Source organism: Felis catus, chromosome E1 (assembly GCF_018350175.1).
Source record: "Felis catus isolate Fca126 chromosome E1, F.catus_Fca126_mat1.0, whole genome shotgun sequence".
Lineage (NCBI taxonomy): Eukaryota > Metazoa > Chordata > Mammalia > Carnivora > Felidae > Felis > Felis catus.
Window position 1 is genome coordinate 18896705 of NC_058381.1, and position 17648 is coordinate 18914352.

General features: G+C 55.5%; 1 protein-coding gene across 19 annotated transcripts in view; it reads right to left on the reverse strand.

The window, feature by feature from the left end:
- Positions 1 to 17648, reverse strand: part of KSR1 (kinase suppressor of ras 1) — a 164091-nt gene that overhangs the window by 29497 nt on the left and 116946 nt on the right. For all 19 annotated transcript variants that reach the window (XM_045045083.1, XM_045045080.1, XM_045045085.1 and 16 more), the window contains 7 exons: positions 17465 to 17612; positions 12236 to 12695; positions 10047 to 10051; positions 7331 to 7391; positions 2903 to 2986; positions 1279 to 1340; positions 1071 to 1177 (listed from right to left, as the gene is read on the reverse strand). In XM_045045083.1, coding sequence (XP_044901018.1) covers positions 1071 to 1177; positions 1279 to 1340; positions 2903 to 2986; positions 7331 to 7391; positions 10047 to 10051; positions 12236 to 12695; positions 17465 to 17612 — 927 coding nt within the window. The remainder of the gene's footprint in view (positions 1 to 1070; positions 1178 to 1278; positions 1341 to 2902; positions 2987 to 7330; positions 7392 to 10046; positions 10052 to 12235; positions 12696 to 17464; positions 17613 to 17648) is intronic.

Below are 17648 nucleotides of genomic sequence, written 5' to 3' on the forward strand. Positions count from 1 at the left end.
ACTGGAGCTCAGGTCTGTGGTCCTTCACCCCCACACCCCTATTCCTAGAGGGAATGTCACGGGCAGGGAAAACGCAATGACAGGTGGAGGGAGGCAGGAGACAAGGGCAGGCAAATAAGAGAGGTCACCCCTGAGGCAGTGGCCTCCCTTGTTGGACAAGGAGATGTGGCCATGGTCCCTCCAGAACAGCCCCCCCCCCCCACCGTCCCAAGCTGCATCATCAGCCACGCTACCTGCTTCGCTTCTCTCTGTCCAAACCTCTACCTAGGCCGGCCCAAGCCACAGAAGGCAACCGTGGCCCTGGAGAAGCCAGGCGTGTGACCCTCAGTCACATGAGGCAAGGCTCAGCCTAGCATGCTAAGCCCTGGTATGGGGCTGGGACACAACACACTTGAAAACCCACAGCCACACCCACAGAAGCCTGGGGGGAGGCCACCGGCCGCACGGTCACCAGGGGGCTGCCGTCAGAAGCCATCATTAGCGCGGGCATCTTGCCGACACCACACACATCTGTGCCTGGACCGTGACAGGTCTGTTAGACTCTCGACAGTCTGTGTGGCTGCAGAGGGCACCTGTCTGTATTAGCAGAGAAGCCCCAGCCCAGGCTCTGAAAAACACAATCCACCTTCACATATTACTTTTGAAGGTATGTTCGCTGTACCCTGACTAAGGCCAGGCTTTGGGGCTGGGCGGCCACGGAGACTTCTGCTCTGGGCCTGCCCCTTGCTCACGGGGGGGCCCTGTGCTCAGTTTCGTCATCTGAAATGGAGGGAAAATCAGTACGTGATTTTTAGAACCATTGTGAGGACCAAAAGAAACACCAGTGGAAAAAGTTCCCAACTCATAGTAAGTGCTCAGGAAATGTCAGGTCAAAATAGAGGAAGCAGGTCGTGGGCACATAACTACGATCTGGACATAAACGTGAGGTCTGGGACACGGCGAAAGATAGGATCCCTGAAGGCCACCCTCTGGTCCTGGACCCTAGATTTCACGCCCCCCTCCCGGCCGGATCTCTGCATTACAGGGAGGAGTCCAGGGCGAGAGGGGGGTTCTCCTGCCGCCCAGCGTACCTTCTTTGTCAGTGCTTTGGGGAGGGTTCCGAAATGGGGCTCAGCTGCTCTGTCCACCGGGTTGTTGATGTCCGAGGGGACAGATTCTGTCCTCCGAAGCCTAGGTTCTATTTAAAAAGAAAAGGGGGAACCATTAATCGAGAACAGACCAGGCTACAGAGGAGATTCCCCCCCAAATCCAGAAAGCGGAGAAGGGCAGAACACTCACGTGGAAGGAAGGATATTCTACAGGCAGGGGCTTCTTTTGTACACTTGTTGTGACACTTCAATCTGGTAAAGAAGGCAGGGTCAGTGCACGGAGGGTCACTCGGGGCTCCCAGGGCATCCACGGGGCCCTGAGCCTTGCCGGGCAGCTCTGCGCAACACCCACTCGTGACCGCCTCGATCGCCACAAATTCCTCAGCAAACATCAGCTCAAAAGTTTGGAACGTCCCACGTGGACAGTGTTAGCACGACCACGTTCCCGCCGTTGTCTGCCTGATCTTCACAGCAGACAGTTTAAATCACACCCATTTAAACGTTGTGGGTCCCACATCTATCCCTCTCCTCTAAAGAAAGGAAGGGAGACCCTCCCCCCACATTCAGAGCACTGAAGACAAATCTGAACTTACAAAACAAGAGAGAATCACGAGGAGAATGTCTGTATTACCCAAGGATCCCAGAGATGCAAGGAACGGTCCCTCCCGTCCAGCATGGGCCTCATGGTCAGACGGCCAGCATGGGCCAGAGGGCAAAGACCTCGACCCTCAGTTTGGTCTTGCCTGCCCTACCGCATCTCGGGGTTCTCACCGACTCAACGGGTTAACAGTTAGGGCCCTACCAACCTCACTCTACAATCGTAGGAGAGCGCGGGGCTGAGAGGGCACTCTGTGCTCTCCGCATGAAAAGCATTACTTAAAAGGGAGCAGGAGGTCCCCAATTTAAAACCAGGAGCCACAGGAGACCTAGGCTGGGGGAAAGCTCTGGCGTCCTCTTGGTGGTCTGGGAGTCATCGGGAAAACACAATTTACCCAACTGACATGCATGAGACCCGTCGCCTCTGGCCTGGCAGGAGCCCAAATGCTTGTACTCCACACACTAGCTCGGAATCTTGGAGCAAGCCCGGTAGACAAAGAGGCCTGGAATCATCTTCCCAGTTGTAAAAATGAGGCCCAGAGAGGGCAAGCATCTTGCCCCAGGTCACAAAGCAACGGAGGGCAGTGATCTGGGAGCAAAGACTCCAGGCCCATCCTCCGTAGGGTGAGGGTAGTTAGACAGTAGAGAACATTCTGCACCCCCCACACTGCTCCCTATCCTTGTCCTTCTGGCCTACCAGAAAGCACAATGGTACGAAACAAGAAAGTGAGATCTGTATACAATCTCCCTTAACTCTCTTCTGTGAATACCACTAGCCATCTCTGTTCTTCCCACTCCCTGTCCCCTTCTCCCCATCTTGTGTACTAAGGCTAAGGCTAAATTTTGTGTAAGGCTAAACTTCAGAACCCCTTAGAGTTTCCAGAACGGCCTTCCCCTCCCTCGCCGATGTTGTGCAAGGTAAAAAGGCCTGGAATTCTTTCTTCCTGGGTCTCCCTGGTAAACTTCTGCTCATCCTTCAAAGCCCACGTCAAATTTGCCCTTCTTCTGGGAACGTCTTGCTCGATGCGTCCTTAACCTCCCCCGAAAGGGCTGGTCACACCACGGTGTGCCGAACGGGGTCACAAATAGACGTACGAACTCTCAAAGGAGTTCCCTGGAATCCTGACTTAACCTCAGGCCAACCATCGAGTAGTAGCACTGTCACTAGCGCGTGGGGTTTCCACCCTCTCCCACCGCTCCCGCCCTCCGCCCCTCACCTGCAGTGCTTGCATTTCACTCCAAACATCATGCTCTTCTGGCACACGTGGCAGACCTGCGACAGCCACGACTTGGTGGAGAACCTACAAGCGGTGGACACCGGAAAATGTTCACGCGGCTGGGAGACCAGAGCCCGGACAGAACGGGGCCCCGGGGAGACCGGGTTCCATCCCGGAGCCACCGGAACCCTCTCCCGGGGAGGGCAGGGACGCCCGGGGTCACTGCTCCCCCTGGGCATGCTGATTTCCCAGCCACAAAGTCCTCATTGCCCGACTCGTAAAGCGTGCACGCCAAGCGATTCCAGTCTTAGGAATTTATCCAACAGGTACGCCCGCGGGTGTCAAACGATGTGCAGACGAGGTTACTCCCCGCAGCGTATTTGCAGCAGTAAAAGGCTACAAACGGGGGCGTTGTGGGTGGCTCGGATGGTTGAGTGACTGACTCTTGATTTCAGCTCAGATCGTGATCTCAAGGTTCACGGGATCGAGTCCCGCGTCGGGTTCTGCGCGGACAGCGTGGAGCCCGCTTGGGATTCTCTCTCGCGCTCCTCCCTGTCCCTCTCCCACTTGCTCTCTCTCTCAAAATAAATAATAAGCAAACTTAAAAAAAAAAAAAAGACTATAAACAACCTATGCTGTTTAGGGTATCGGCGACTGACTGTGTACAGGCCGGTCCGATCACACAATGGGACGCCATGACAGAAAATAAGAAAGCTCTTTTTTGTTCAAATATGGAATGATCTCCAAATTACATTATCAGGGGAAAAAGTACTACATGACCCCATTTATATGAAATTCAAATACAGGGGTGCCTGAGTGGCTCAGTCAGTTGAGTGTCCGACTTCGGCTCAGGTCATGATCTCGCGGCCAGTGAGTTCGAGCCCCGCGTCGGGCTCTGGGCTGACAGCTCAGAGCCTGGAGCCTGTTTCGGATTCTGTGTCTCCCTCTCTCTCTGACCCTCCCCCGTTCATACTGTCTCTCTCTCTCTCTCTCTCTCTCTGTCTCAAAAATAAATAAACGTTAAAAAAATTAAAAAAAAATTCAAATACAGAAAAAGTAACTTATGATGACAAATGAACAGTCGCCTCTGGGTGGTAGTGCTATCAAGGGCCAAAGGTCAATTCTGGGGGGGCTGGAATGCTCTGAATCTTCACCTGTGTGGTACACATGGGTGTGTGCATATGTAAAAATTTGTGCACTCAGCGCTATGGAAATGATGCCCCCGTTAAAAAAAATTTTTTTTAATATTTATTTTTGAAAGAGAGAGATACAGCATGAACAGGGGAGGGGCAGAGAGAGAGGGAGACAGAATCTGAAGCAGGCTCCAGGCTCTGAGCCGGCAGCACAGAGCCCGACGTGGGGCTTGAACTCACAAAACAAGATCATATACTGAACCCAAGTTGGACATTTAACCGACTGAATCACTCAGGCGCCCCCCTTTTTTAAAAAAAATTTTAATGTTTATTTTTGTGTGAGAGAGAGAGAAAGCATGAACAGGGGAGGGGCATACATAGAATGGGGCGAGACATAGAATCTGAAGACGCCTCCATTTTTAAAAGAAAAAAAAAGCGAAGGGTAGAACAGTGTCAATAATATACGTAGTATTTGATGAAAACAGAAAAAGGAGGCCAAAAAATATACATATGTATTTGCTTGTATAAAAATGATCTCCAACTGCCCAGATCTGCCTACAGGGGGACCTAGAAGGCTGGGGACAGCAGGAGAGGACTGTGTACATAGCCGCCCTTCTCTACCTCTTGAATTCTGAATGTACTTCAATCCAAAGTAAATCAAAACTTAAAAAATTTAAAACCCACGAAAGATAGACCGGAAGGATGGATGGGGGTTGAGCGGGTGGTGTCCTCCGGAGAAAGTCTAAGGCGGTCCACAGGGTGGGGAGGCCTAAAGGAGGAAAGAACTCACTTTTTTTTTTTTGGAGGATTTTTCAAAGCGTGGAGTATCATAGGAGCAACAGAACAAACAGCAACAGTATTTGGGGAAGGGTTTGTAATGCATCCATAAGACATGAGCTCACTCAATTCTTACAACTACCCCTGGGGAGTTGGGCGGGTCTGAGATTCTCAGTACACAGGCAAGGGAACCAGAGAGGTCGGGGGACTTTCCCGAGGCCACACACCGGGAAGCTACGCGGCAGGGTCTGGACCCCAGGGGCCTCCACATAGAGTGTGAGGGCTCCTCTGAGAGACCACGGGGGCAGAGCAGGAGAGAAAGAGCATGGGCTTTGGGGTCAGGCTGCACTGGTGACTCCTACCACCTATGGGCTGTGGGATGCCTCAGGGCCTCTGCAAATGCGGCCAACATGCGCACCTCCTCCCGGGGACCTGGGGAGATCACATATGCGAATGCATAGTGCCCAGAGGGTTACAGTCTCCACCCAGACAAGATGGGTGCTTTCAGGGACTAGAACAAAGGCACCCGTGTGCTTGAAGGGCCTTTTTTTTTTTTTAGTTTTTTTTTTTTTAATTTATTTTGAGAGAGACAGAATCCCAAGCGGGCTCCATCTGCACTGCCAGCATAGAGCCCAACATGGGGCTTGAACTCACGAACTGTGAGACCATGGCCTGAGCTGAAATCGAGAGTCAGATGCTTAACGGACCGAGCCACCCAGGTGCCCCCCTACCCCATGAAGTGCCTTTTAGGGAGCCCTGATCCTGCCTCCCTGGGATCCACATACTCTCTCTGGGCTTTAATCTCCTCTCATGCCAAAAGCAGGGATTAGGGAGCAGCTCAGTGGTATCTGAGACGACCTCCACCAGGGAAATCATGAAAACAGGGCAAAATGGTGGTGAGGTCCGGGCCCGAGAAGAGACAAGTGCTAGGAAGGGGTGTGGGGTGTGGGGTAAAAGCCTTCCCCGACCAGGGAAGAGCCACAGACAGCTTCCCCCTCCCCCCACAGGATTAGACCAAAACACTTTAGATCTTCTTAGGGAGGCCTGGAACACGGGTTTAAAAAAACCCAGAAGGTGGGGCAGTGACGTCACCAGGGTGGGGCAGCCTGGCAATATGAGACAAGGGGACTGCTGCTGCCCTAGCTGGAGGGCAGCTTCTGCTGCCCCAGGTGGAAGGAAGCGGCAGCCCGGGAAACACTCAGGGGTGAGCTGACACAGCCCACATCCTCTGCGAAGGCAGGTGCACCCAAGACAAAAGAAACAGCTGATCCCGGCGTGCCCCAGATCCTGGCCGACACGGGCCCCTCTCGGGCTAAGGCCTGTGCTTGTCCACCAAGTGCTCCCCGGTGCCGGACACGTGAAACCCAGGTGCACATCACCCCACTGTATCCTCATCACAGGACGGGGAGGAAGTCTTGTTTGCGGGGGCGGGGGGAAACTGAGGCTCAGAGAGATTACTGGCGTGCAACCCACAGAGGCAGAATGGGTAGGGTTCTCGTCCTGTGCTGAGCGGCTCTCTCACATCCTGGGAGCCTTGGGTACAGATGAGGGAGGCCCTGGGACCTGCACTCGAAGGGCTTGTCCCGACTGTCAGCCAGGCCCTCTCGTCGGTGGTACTCTAGCGTCTGGGGATCAGCTCTGACCAGTCTCCGGGTGTCTGGGTGCCATCCAGGGGACACGATCCCTATCTTACTGGCAGCACGACCTCAGGCAAATTGCTCAGGCCCTCGGAGCCACAGCCGGGTCTCCACCTCTGGGCAAGAGTTCCAGGCTGGCCTCCCAGGCTGGACGGTAGCTCACACTCCCGGGGGAGATGAGAGGCCCTGCGAAGTTGCAAAGCTCTCAACAAGCGTGCCCTGCTGTGCTCACGGCAGGCTTTCGCAAGGGACGGCCAGAGCGCAGGCATCCCGAGGCACCGTTCTGCTGGTTGTCCGGGCTGGGGAGATGCCGTGCACACCTACTGTTGGTGCCACACACCAGCTCCACGAGTGTTGAGGCCAAGCCTTCCGGCCAGGCCACGTCACGGGCCCATCTCAGCCTATGCCAGCTCACACCAGCACCAGCGTGACTAGGAGTTGTGAGAAATCCAGACCGCTAAGCAGAGAACTTTAGGGATGGGGCCTGGGGTTTGGAGCTTCAAAGCTCCACGGGCTCTGATGCGTGGCCGGGTGTGGGCCCGACGCGATCCGGTGCTGGACCCGCAGGAAGCTCTCGGCTCCTCCTCCGGGAGACTGTGAGCCTGTTTCTCCTGGGACCTGTGTTCTCCCTCAGCAGGGTGAGGAAGAGACACCCAGAGGGGTAGGGGAGGACCCACAAGTCCATACGACCGCTGGTGACAGGCAGGGCTTCCAGGTGGGTGCAGGGCTATGTTCACAGAGGTGATGGACAGACCAGAGGCAAAGAGTCCCCGAGAAACAGGGATCAGGACAGACCACCCCCCCCCCCCAATGAGGAGCATGGTACATGCAGGTCTCAGCCCAGCTGTGCCCCATCCCTGTTCCAGACTGGCTGGACCTACCTGTGAGTCACCGACAGCCCGATGTCCCTTCGTACCATCTGTGGGGATCCGTACGGGAGATCTGCAGGGAAAGAGGCCAGGTCGAGCAGGCTGCGGAAGCTTGTGCCTAGGACCTTCTAGATCAGAGATCACAGGCCAGGTGGGTGCGGGGACTCACTGAATAGTAGGTAAATGTTTCCCTGAACGTTCAAAATAAGGACAGGCCAGGTAGACCAGGGCAGCGTGGGGACCCTCATGCCCGGCCTTCTTCTCCTACGAACGTTGCTGCCTGGCCCCCACAGATGGTTCAGAAACCACCGCCGTGTGGCTTCTGGCTGCAGTGGAAGGCAGGCTTGAAGGGAGGGCTGCAGGCAGTGCAAAACTGAGGACAGAAGTCTCCGCCTACACCCCACCCCACAAGAATCCACAGGTCACTAGCTTGCAAGGGCTTACTTCTGGTCACTTCCTATTTAGTGGGTAGGAGCTGTGCGGCCCTTGGCAGAGGATTTGAGACTGGTTAGCTACACAGCACATCTGGTACCCTTCCAGCCAGAAGCACCTGGAGACTTCTGCTCTGAGGACCACCAGTGCCCGATCTTGGCGGGTAGAGCAAGGACAACGTGGAGTTTTACCATGCTCCCAGGTGGCCCAGCCCCACCAGCCGCTGGGGAAGTCTCAGGCAACGAGCCCTGAGATGAGCATTCTGTCTGCCTTCCCACGGGGCACCCTGGGCTCTCCCTGTCCTAATCCTGGGCTTCCCCATCAGAATAGCATCCTCCCAGTGTTTACAGCATCACAGGTTGGGCATCAAGGAGCAGCAGGAAGCAACCACTCCATCCACAGGCAGCCCATGTGTCCCACTGCCCTTCTGCCCCTCCTCCACCAGTGCACCCCCTCTCCTCCCCTCCCCCACCCCCTCCCGCTTCTGCCCCCTCCACCTGTGCATCCCCTCCCCCACCTGTGCACCCCCTCCCCTCCGCCACTCCCTCCTGCTTCTGTCCCCCCTCCACCTGTGCACCCCCCTCCTGCCCCTCCTCCACCTGTGTACCCCTTCCCCTCCCCCCTCCCGCTTCTGCCCCTCCTAAGCGCTGCCTATCTCCTCCTGGGGGTGGTTCTCAGAGACCATGGACGGGCTTCAGGGGTTCTGGGAATCCTCTGGACTGGTAAGCAGAACTTTGCGGGCTTTTCCCTGGAGAGGTCTAAACTTTTATCCAGTTATCAAAAGGAACCATACCCCCGCTTGAGGGATCTCTGTCTCCTGTCCTTAGAGTCAGCAACATCCCTGCACCCCCTGTCCCCATGTGCTGGCCTGGCACACACCTCCTCCTCCCACACCAAGGGGAGTTTGATCAGCACCAAAAAGCCCTTTCCTGCTCCCTAATGATTCGGGAACCCACCATCACACCCCTCAGGGCTCTCTCTGGCACACCTGCCCTGGGGCTGACTTGTCCCAACTCCCTTCTGGGATCCCCTTCACTGTGAGCAGTCAAGGCCATCAAAGCATATGGGTCTAACTGGGGTTAGGCCGCCAACCTAAGAGAAACAGACTATGGAAAAATGAGATTTCAACCATGTATCTCTGAACACAACCCATGACCGACTTGTAATGAGCTGGGTCGTAGGATAGGAGGGAGGGGAGACAGCACACGAGCTAGGCATCGACCGCCCCTGATCCAGACGAAATACTCACCCTGAAGACCCTGCTCTGCCTCTGGCAAGCTGGGCAGGCAGTCTCCCTGCCGCGGTCCCTGCACTACAACAGCAGCCAGGAGGATGACAGGACCAGGCTGCCCCAGGGATGCAGGGGCTGGATTCTCCTCCAAGGTTCCGGGAGGGGCCCTGAAGTCTGCACCCGTGCCCTGGGGAAGGGGCCTCCCTCCTTGCTCACCCCACGCCTCCCTGGTGGTCCCGCGGCCAGCTTCATCTTGGTGTAGCTGTGGCCTGCTACCCCTGCCTCATCACTAAGGCCCTGCTGACAGCTTCATCACTCTGCTTCGCCAGCTCAGGACGAAAGTAAGCTGCTATTTTGCTCAGGCGAGACCCAGACGTCTCTGCATTTCCGCTGCGCCAATTAAAAGGCTCCGGAGGCATGGCTGGTGCCCTCTGCTCTGACTCAGGAGAGAAGCCCTACAGCACAGCCATATGCAAGGACCTGCTCCCACCCTGCAGGTGGAGGGGCAGGAAAAGCGATCTGGGGCTGCCCGGGCTTCTTCCTCCCCTCCCAAAGGGGCATTTCTATCCGCACCCCCCAATCTCTCGGGGCTGCATTCAGAGCCAAGCCACATTATTGCCCCTGGGGTTATTCCTCTCCCAAAGTGAGGGGTCCCCTGACATCAGCTGGGTTCTGAGGACGGCTAACATCCACTTGCTACCAGACAGATTGCACGTCTCTCTGGGCTACCAAAGCGGCTCAGCAGACAAGGCTCCCTGCCAGAGGTCACCTGTAGGGATGGCAGGGTGCAGATGGGGCCTGAGGAGGAAATGCCCACAGCCCATGGCAACGTCAAGGTCCCTGCTTCGCAGAGAGCAGCTCCTGGCTGGGCTGAGACCACCTCGCGACATCCTAAGGCCACCTGTCCTAGAGCTATTTCCTGGGGTGGTTCCCAGCACCTCTGCTTCTGGGTGGTGGAAAGGCTGACTGGACTGAGAGAGGGTCAAAGAAATCCACCCCTGACGGGGACAGCAGCACAAACACGACTCCCGGGTGGCAGAGGGGATGAAAATGAATCACTCTTACCAAACCTGCAGGAGACAAAAAAGAGAAAAAGTGGGATGATGTCACCGTGCTGGCTCAGTGTGTTTCCCAGAACATCACTCACTGGGAGGGAGCGGGCAACGTCCTCAGGTAAGGACATTGAGCCCCTGGGGCATGGGGCCAGACTACGGGCACGGTTCCTCGATGGGAAGGGCTAGAAGTGCCCTCCCTGGGCCCCCCTGTGGGCACAGAAGTTACTCCTGCGCTCCCACGCTGCACGCTCTTGTCTATCAGCTTGTCTACGCCTCGCCAGCCACGCAGCACCGTACGGTGTGCTCCGTTTCACAACTGAGGAAACAGGCTCACGGTCTCTGAGATCACCTCCCGCAAGCGGGGACACCTCGGGTGTCCAGAGCCCTGCAGGGAGGGGTGCTCAGGGTCTAGGCAGGAGAAGGGGAAGTGGCTGGAGTAGGAGGGCGAGGAGAACAGAAAGGGGGCCCCAAGGAGGGCCAGGTGGAACGTGTCCTGAGCAAGCTCGTCCCAGGGGCTGCCGCTGGCCCAGCGACAAAGAAAGCTGGGGAAGACGCAGGCCACCCGGGCCGCCCTACGGGCTTCGCTGAGTGTCCACAGTGCTAGTTCTAGTGGCTCCGTGTGGACTCGACTCAGAATCCCAGGGTGACGCCCAGCTCACCAGCTATGAGATGTGAGTGGCGCCATCTGCCTGAGGCTCTGTTCTGTGCCCAGACCCCTCCGGGTCTCCTCTCAGGGGAAAATGAGACACAGGTGCACTGGGTTTACCCACCGAGATGCCCTCTGATGACCCACTTCCATGTGTCCACATGGTGATCGTACTGGGCTCTTTGGGAGAAGAGGACCCAGAAGGGGCGGAAGGCTGCAGTCCCTTCTGGGGAGGGGGCAGGGGACCAGGCCCCAGCAGGATGGGCTGACCGGGGGTGTCTGGGTGGGTCACAGCACGCATTCTTCTCCTTGGGTGACATACTCAAAACCATCAGAGATGTCTGGGGCCCATCCCATAAGCGACCCAAGACAGCCTTCACTGGACAGGTGGAGCCAGCCCACCCAAGACCAGAAAAAGAGAGCACATGTCAGGAAAAAAAGCCTGGACTCAGAGGTACAGGAAGGTAGGAGGCACCCAGAGAAAGCTCCCTCCTTCCCCTCTGCCCCGCCCACAAGGGTACACTGACAAGGGCAATTTTTGTAACAGCCAAACTGACAAGGACCTGAAGGTCGTCCTTCAGGAGGGGAGGAGTTAAACTATACAATGAAATGATACGAAAAAGTGAAAAAGATGAGGTAGCTTGAGTAACTATAGGTATACACAAAAGTGATAACCTGGTTAGCTCTGAAAGGGGAATGGGGGTGGCCAAGGAAAAATGGTGGGGGTAACTTCACACTGTCTACCCTACAGTGACAAACAACATGTGCTACAAAGCGTCTGCATCTTGGACCACGCGACACTTAGTACCTATTTAAGTATATAAATTAAGAAAATTTTTTACAGAAAAAGTACTTTAAGATGTGGGGACATGACATTCTCAGAGATAAGAAGTTAAAAAAAAACTAGGTTATAGAACAGAGCCCATAGTATTTGATAATCATCAGAGATTTCAGCCAGATATTCTAGTTCTCTCCATCTGCGCACATGGGAGAATGGACATTGCTTGGTTGCTTTGTTGGAGTAGGGTCACAAATGGTGAGTGGAACTTGTAGGAAAAGAGCGTTTAACTGTTAGTGTTTAACATGAAAAATTCTTTCTTCCTCTGCCCTAGTGGAATGTTCCAGACAATGATCCAGAAAGTGGCTGTTCTGTCAGCCTGGGATCTAGAATGAGGCCAACCCATGATGGACAGGTAGCATAAGCAAGAAAGAAATCTTTGTTGTTTTAAGATGTACAGAGCTAGGGGCTATTTGTTACTGCAGCATAACCCGGTCTATCCTGACTGATACATGGCACCGTGTGTGTGTGTGTGTGTGTGTGTGTGTGTGTGTGTGTGTGTGTGTGTGCGCGCGTGCGCGCGCGTGTCCGTCCATATCCAGAAGGAACCTAGCAGGATTCAGTCCCCACTGTTAACGTAGCCTGGGGAGTGGACTTTGCACGCTTCCATGTTGATTTTATTTGTCCTTTTAAAATAAAGCCTGTGTTACCTTTGTAACAAGAAAGCCGTAGGCAGAACTGGCAAACTGAGCCCCAGCCTGGCAGGAACACTCACCTCATTGGGGAGACCTCGTCAATGCGGTTCCCCAGCTGAGACTCATGGGACTTGCTCCGGGTGAGCGTGGGGAAGCTGGGCAGCAGCTGAAAGACCTTGCGGCTGGGCGGGGGCGGCGTCCGCGGCGGCTTCAGCTTGGTGTGCCTTCGCAGCTGGGGCGTGGTCGGCGGGGTGATGAAGCTGTGTAGGGCGCGGGGGGTCAGCCGGCCGCTGGCGTGCAGGGGGATACAGGTGTCCGCGAGGCCCTCGCAGGGGCCTGGGGTCGGGGAGTCCGAGGTGGGCAGAGCCGACACGGAGACGGAGCGTGGGCCCTGGGCACCGCTGCCCATTCTGCCCAGCTGGGTGCTCCCTGGGGGCCAGGGCGGGCCGGCTGGCGGGAGGGTGTCCGCGGAAGGCCCCGAGCCACTTTCCCGCCGGGCGTCCAATGAACTCCAGCCTGAGTCATCTTTGTGCTCCCCTCCTGTGGGCCAAGAAGTCGAGTCACAGATGACTGGAGCTAGAGAGATTTACAGGTGAGGTGGCCAGGGCCCAGAGAGGGTAACACCTTGTCCAATGCTGCACAGTTCCTTACCAGAAGGCTTCAGCTACCAGCCTTCGTAAAGGCCTTCTCATGCACACATGTCATTGCCCGTGTTATCTGTGACTCAGGGGCACCGGCACAGATGTCACTGTCCCCATTTTATAGAGGGGAGATGAGGCCCAGAGAGAGAATGGCTTGTCCAGGGTTCTTGCTGGCAAGTCTGTGGGGAGTAAGCCAGGACACCCAACCCAAAAATGGGTGACCTCAGAGAGGGAAGTGGTAACTGATCTTTAAGAGTCAGGAAAGGGAAGCTGGAATGTGGGAAAGGGATAACTCCATGTCAAGTAAATTCAGGGGCGCCTGGGTGGCTTAGTTGATTAAGCGTCCGATTTCGGCTCAGCTCATGATGTCACAGTCCGTGGGTTCGAGCCCTGTGTCGGGCTCTGTGCTGACAGCTCAGAACCTGGAGTCTGGTTCAGATTCTGTGTCTCCTTCTCTCTCTGCCCCTCCATAGCTCACACTCTGTCTCTCTCTCAAAAATAAAATACTAAACGTTAAAAAAATTTTTAAAGAAAAAAAAATTCAAACATCAGGAAAGGGGTGTCCCAACCTTCAATAGTAATCTTCCCTGGGAATTTGCTGGGAAAGAGATCCAATGAGGAAAGGGTCAATAGCCACTTCTTTCTGAGAGGCTGTCCTTTTGGCCGCCCACACTGTTGGCCCTGGAGACCTTGGGGCTCTGTGCAGTTCCAGCTCAATGGCACAGTCTGTCTGTTCGTTCAAGCACATGCTGGACGTCAAGGCATGAAAAAGACATTCACTGTGCTTGAAGGGTCCAAAGAGGGGACAGCAGTGTGCTGAGACAGAGCTGTCTGGGCACTGAGGGAATATGAGGAGGAGAACCCTAAACAGCCCGGAGGGCTTCCCAGAGGAGGAGGAGCCTGGGCTGAGCCAGCTAGAGAAGGTGAAGCAGGTGTACTGGGCAGAGGGAACAGCACGTGCAAAGGCAGGGAACACACGGCACCTTCTGGGAACTACAGAGTTCCCTGTGCCTTGAGAGGTCAGGACAAGCCAGGGAGAAGCAAGAGATGAGGTCGGAAGGTCAGTCCCCCCTGGGGCCAGCTCAGGAGGGGTCTCGGAGGGCTCGCTAAGGACTCTAGGTTTGTGCTTACAGGGGATGAGGAGACTCCAGAGGGTTGGGGGCAGAGAGAAAGGAGCCCATAATCAGACACCCTGCTGCGGGGAAGGAAAAGACACCTGCCTCCAGTGAGTGGAAAGTACAGGAAGGCAGATTTTGACTCCAGACAAAATGAACTTCCACACTGGAGTTATTCTACTTTGTGCTCTGTACCCTGACTCAGGCAGGGCCACGTGAGGCCGCGGAGATTCAGAGAGGCCACACGCACTGCCGAGGTCAGGCAGCCCTCGATCCCGACCGCAGCACTAGGCCTCCTCCCACGAGGCCGTCCATTCTGAATAACCTACAAATCCGGCCCAGCCTTGCGAGGTAAAGAGCTCTCGGTCATGAGAGGTGGCCAAGCCCACGCGGCCATTTATCTGGCACAGTGGAGGGAAGCGACCTTCGAGACTCTCAGGGTTTCTTGTACATTCCCTCCGTCTTCAAGGACCCTTCCTCCTACCTCACTACATGGTGACTTTCTCTTCATGAATCAACTCGGCAGAGTGAGATACTCGGCCTGTGTGTGTGCTCCTTGTGTTTGCTCCCGGAGAACCGTAGCCATGACTTACACTGTAACTTACACAGTGGCCTACGGGAGGCGCTGGCATGCCTGTCACTGAGGGATGAAAAAATGGCCAAGTCCGCCACCCAAGGAAACAAGCCCCAAATTCTTCAGTCTGCCATATTTTTAATAATTTTTTTTTTAACTTTTTAACTTATTTTTTGAGAGACAGCGGGAGCGGGGTAGGGGCAGAGAGAGGGAGACAGAGGATCCGAAGCGGGCCCTGCACAGACAGGCTGAGAACAGCAAGCCTGATGCGGGGCTGGAACTCACAGACCGCAAGATCATGACCGGAGCCAAAGTCTGATGTTCAACTGACTGAGCCACCCAGGCACCACCGCCCTTTTTCTTTTTTTTAATGTGAGAGAGAGAGAGGGGGTGGGGGGAGAGGAACAGAGGAAAAGAAAGAGAGAATCTTAAGCAGGCTGCATGCTCGGCATGGAGCCCGACCTGGGGCTTGATCCCATGACCCTGGGATCATGACCTGAGCCGCAAGTAAGAGTTGGATGCTCAACTGACTGAGCCATCCAGGTGGTCCTAATTTACCGATTTTTAATCACCGCTGCTTTGAGCCAGCTCAGGGATGGCAAATGGGTCTTGACATGCATGCCAACGCCAGTTAACCAGCAGTGGCTCTTGAGAAGGACTCCGGAGTCACTCAGCAGGAAGAACCTGGGTGTGAATAGCAATGTGAGCTACAGACGAAGGATAGGAAGTATCAGCAGGAATGATCTCCCCTGTTCATCAGCCTCTGGCACAGAGAACCATCCTTCACTCACCTTTCTTAAGACCAGTGACCACAAGGCAAGTGGCTTCAACATTTTCTAGGACTCCTCAAGCCTCATACTGAAAAGAACACTAATATATGCCAGGCTCTGGTCTAAGCACTCGACCTTAACTCAGTTCCTCCTCACAACGCTATGAGAGAATGTTGTTATTACCTCCATTGTACAGATGAGGAAACTGAGGCACGGTGGGGTTAAGAAACAGACCAAGGTCCCACGGATTCTAAGAGTGCTGAGCCCAGGCAGGCAGAATCCACAGTCCACCTTTATGGCAGCTAGACTGCTCTAGGTGCAATCAAGACTGACCGCACGATCTGAGACACTGGGCAATCGTGGTATCCACCTAGGCCCCAGAAGATTCCCTGGAGGTTTGGCCACCACTGGGCAGACCCACTGGGGTGAGGTGTGGCCAGGACCCTCTTGGGGACGTAGGGGTACCACAGCTGAAACCAGACGAGAAGGACACGGAAAAGACCCCCTCCTCCCCATAGGCCTCCTCCGGGGCATGGTAGAAAAAGCACCCTCTGAGGAAGAAACCCGAGTTCGAAGCCCAGCCCTGCCGCGTGCCAGCTGTGGGACCCTGGACAATTCACCCAATGCTTCCGATGGTCTAGCTACAACAGGCACTTACCACCACCGCTGAGAAGGGTGTCGCCACATACACGTCAAGCGCCCGACTTAATAAATGTACGGCCTGATGCGTCAGCGGTCTCCCTATCTTGGCACCCAGGACGGGCAGACAGGAACCTTCCTAATACAAATGGCTCACCATCCCTCAACGGCTGGTGCCTCCACAGTTCTTTACCATTTGGGCACAGGGAGGGAAGGCTGACGAGTCACCCCACGGTCCCAGCTTGGGTACCAAGTTGTTCTACATTTCCGCAACGCGGAAGCAACCCTGCTGCCAACAAAGACTGAGGCTGGAATTCTGGCTCTGCCACCGACTGCTGTGTGTCCGTGGCTAAGCCTTTGCCTTCTCTGGGCTCAGTCCCCTCTGTGAGTGGGGACGCGAACGCAGGCCACGTCTCTCTCACGTTTACTCTTTGGCACGTGCTGGGAGGCCTGGGACGTGGAGGTCTTCTGAACCGAGTGAAGCTCTCCACGCTAGGCTCTGTGTCAGAGGAGGACTCGGTATAATGGGGCCGAGACAGAAATCAAGCCCAATCCCCTCTGGGAGGAAAAAAAAAAAAAATCGAGCAGAATATAAACTTCAGTACCTTCCTTGAGCCTCAGGGAGCCAGAAATAAGACAGGTGGCTCCGACAATTAAAAACGGGGCTAGGGGCGCCTGGGTGGCGCAGTCGGTTAAGCGTCCGACTTCAGCCAGGTCACGATCTCGCGGTCCGTGAGTTCGAGCCCCGCGTCGGGCTCTGGGCTGATGGCTCAGAGCCTGGAGCGTGTTTCCGATTCTGTGTCTCCCTCTCTCTCTGCCCCTCCCCCGTTCATGCTCTGTCTCTCTCTGTCCCAAAAATAAATAAACGTTGAAAAAAAAAATTAAAAAAAAAAACAAAAACGGGGCTAATTCCATTCATTAGGCTCACTTTAAAGCCTTACTGGTGTGGTAGTGAGCATGTTAAGTCACAGTGTTTGAAGTTGTTTCCAAGGCAAGATTTAGAAAGCCCGCAAATAACTCTCAAGGAACTCATCGTAATACCAGGATTACCCACTTTGCCTGGAGTGGCCACGTCCACACTCACAGCTGAAACACCATAGTTTCTCTCATCTGAGCACACAGCCCCGCAGCCAATGGGGGCAGGAGAAGGCAGGGGGCAGGCTGGGGGTGAGCTCGGGGTGCCGAGGGGGCTGGAATGCAGGGAGCCACTGGGGGTTCCGAGCCCAACAGACGTGCTCAGAAGAGGGAAAATCGCACAGGGCTCACCCAGTGGACCAGTGTGGGGTCTCTAACGATGTGCAAAAGCTTCCCTGGGTTCATACTAGGCTGAGCAGTAGGGATGCAAACCCTCTATCTCAGGTCAGGCCAAGCACGCACTCTCTGGCCTTTCCAAGTTGCCTCAGAAACCCTGGGCCACGCTTGCCCCACCCCCATCACTGGCCTCAGCAAAGGCAGGGGCCCCAGGGAACCAGGACAGGCCTGGGGAGGGAAGGCTGGCGTTCAAGCCCAGGCAGAGGGACAGGGAGCCGACGGGGCTGGCCTTAGCACCGGGGAGGCCGGTCCTACCTACCCAGACCTGTCACTTTCCGCAGGCAGGCGAGGGCGTACTGCAGGCGGCCACACTCCTCGGCGCTGGCCCCGTAGCGCCGCAGCGTCTCCTTCACCTTGACCTCGTTCATGTCCAGCAGGGCATCCAGTGTGAGCTCGCTGAGGATCTCCTGAGAAAGCACAGAAAAGACCGGCAGAGAGCCGGT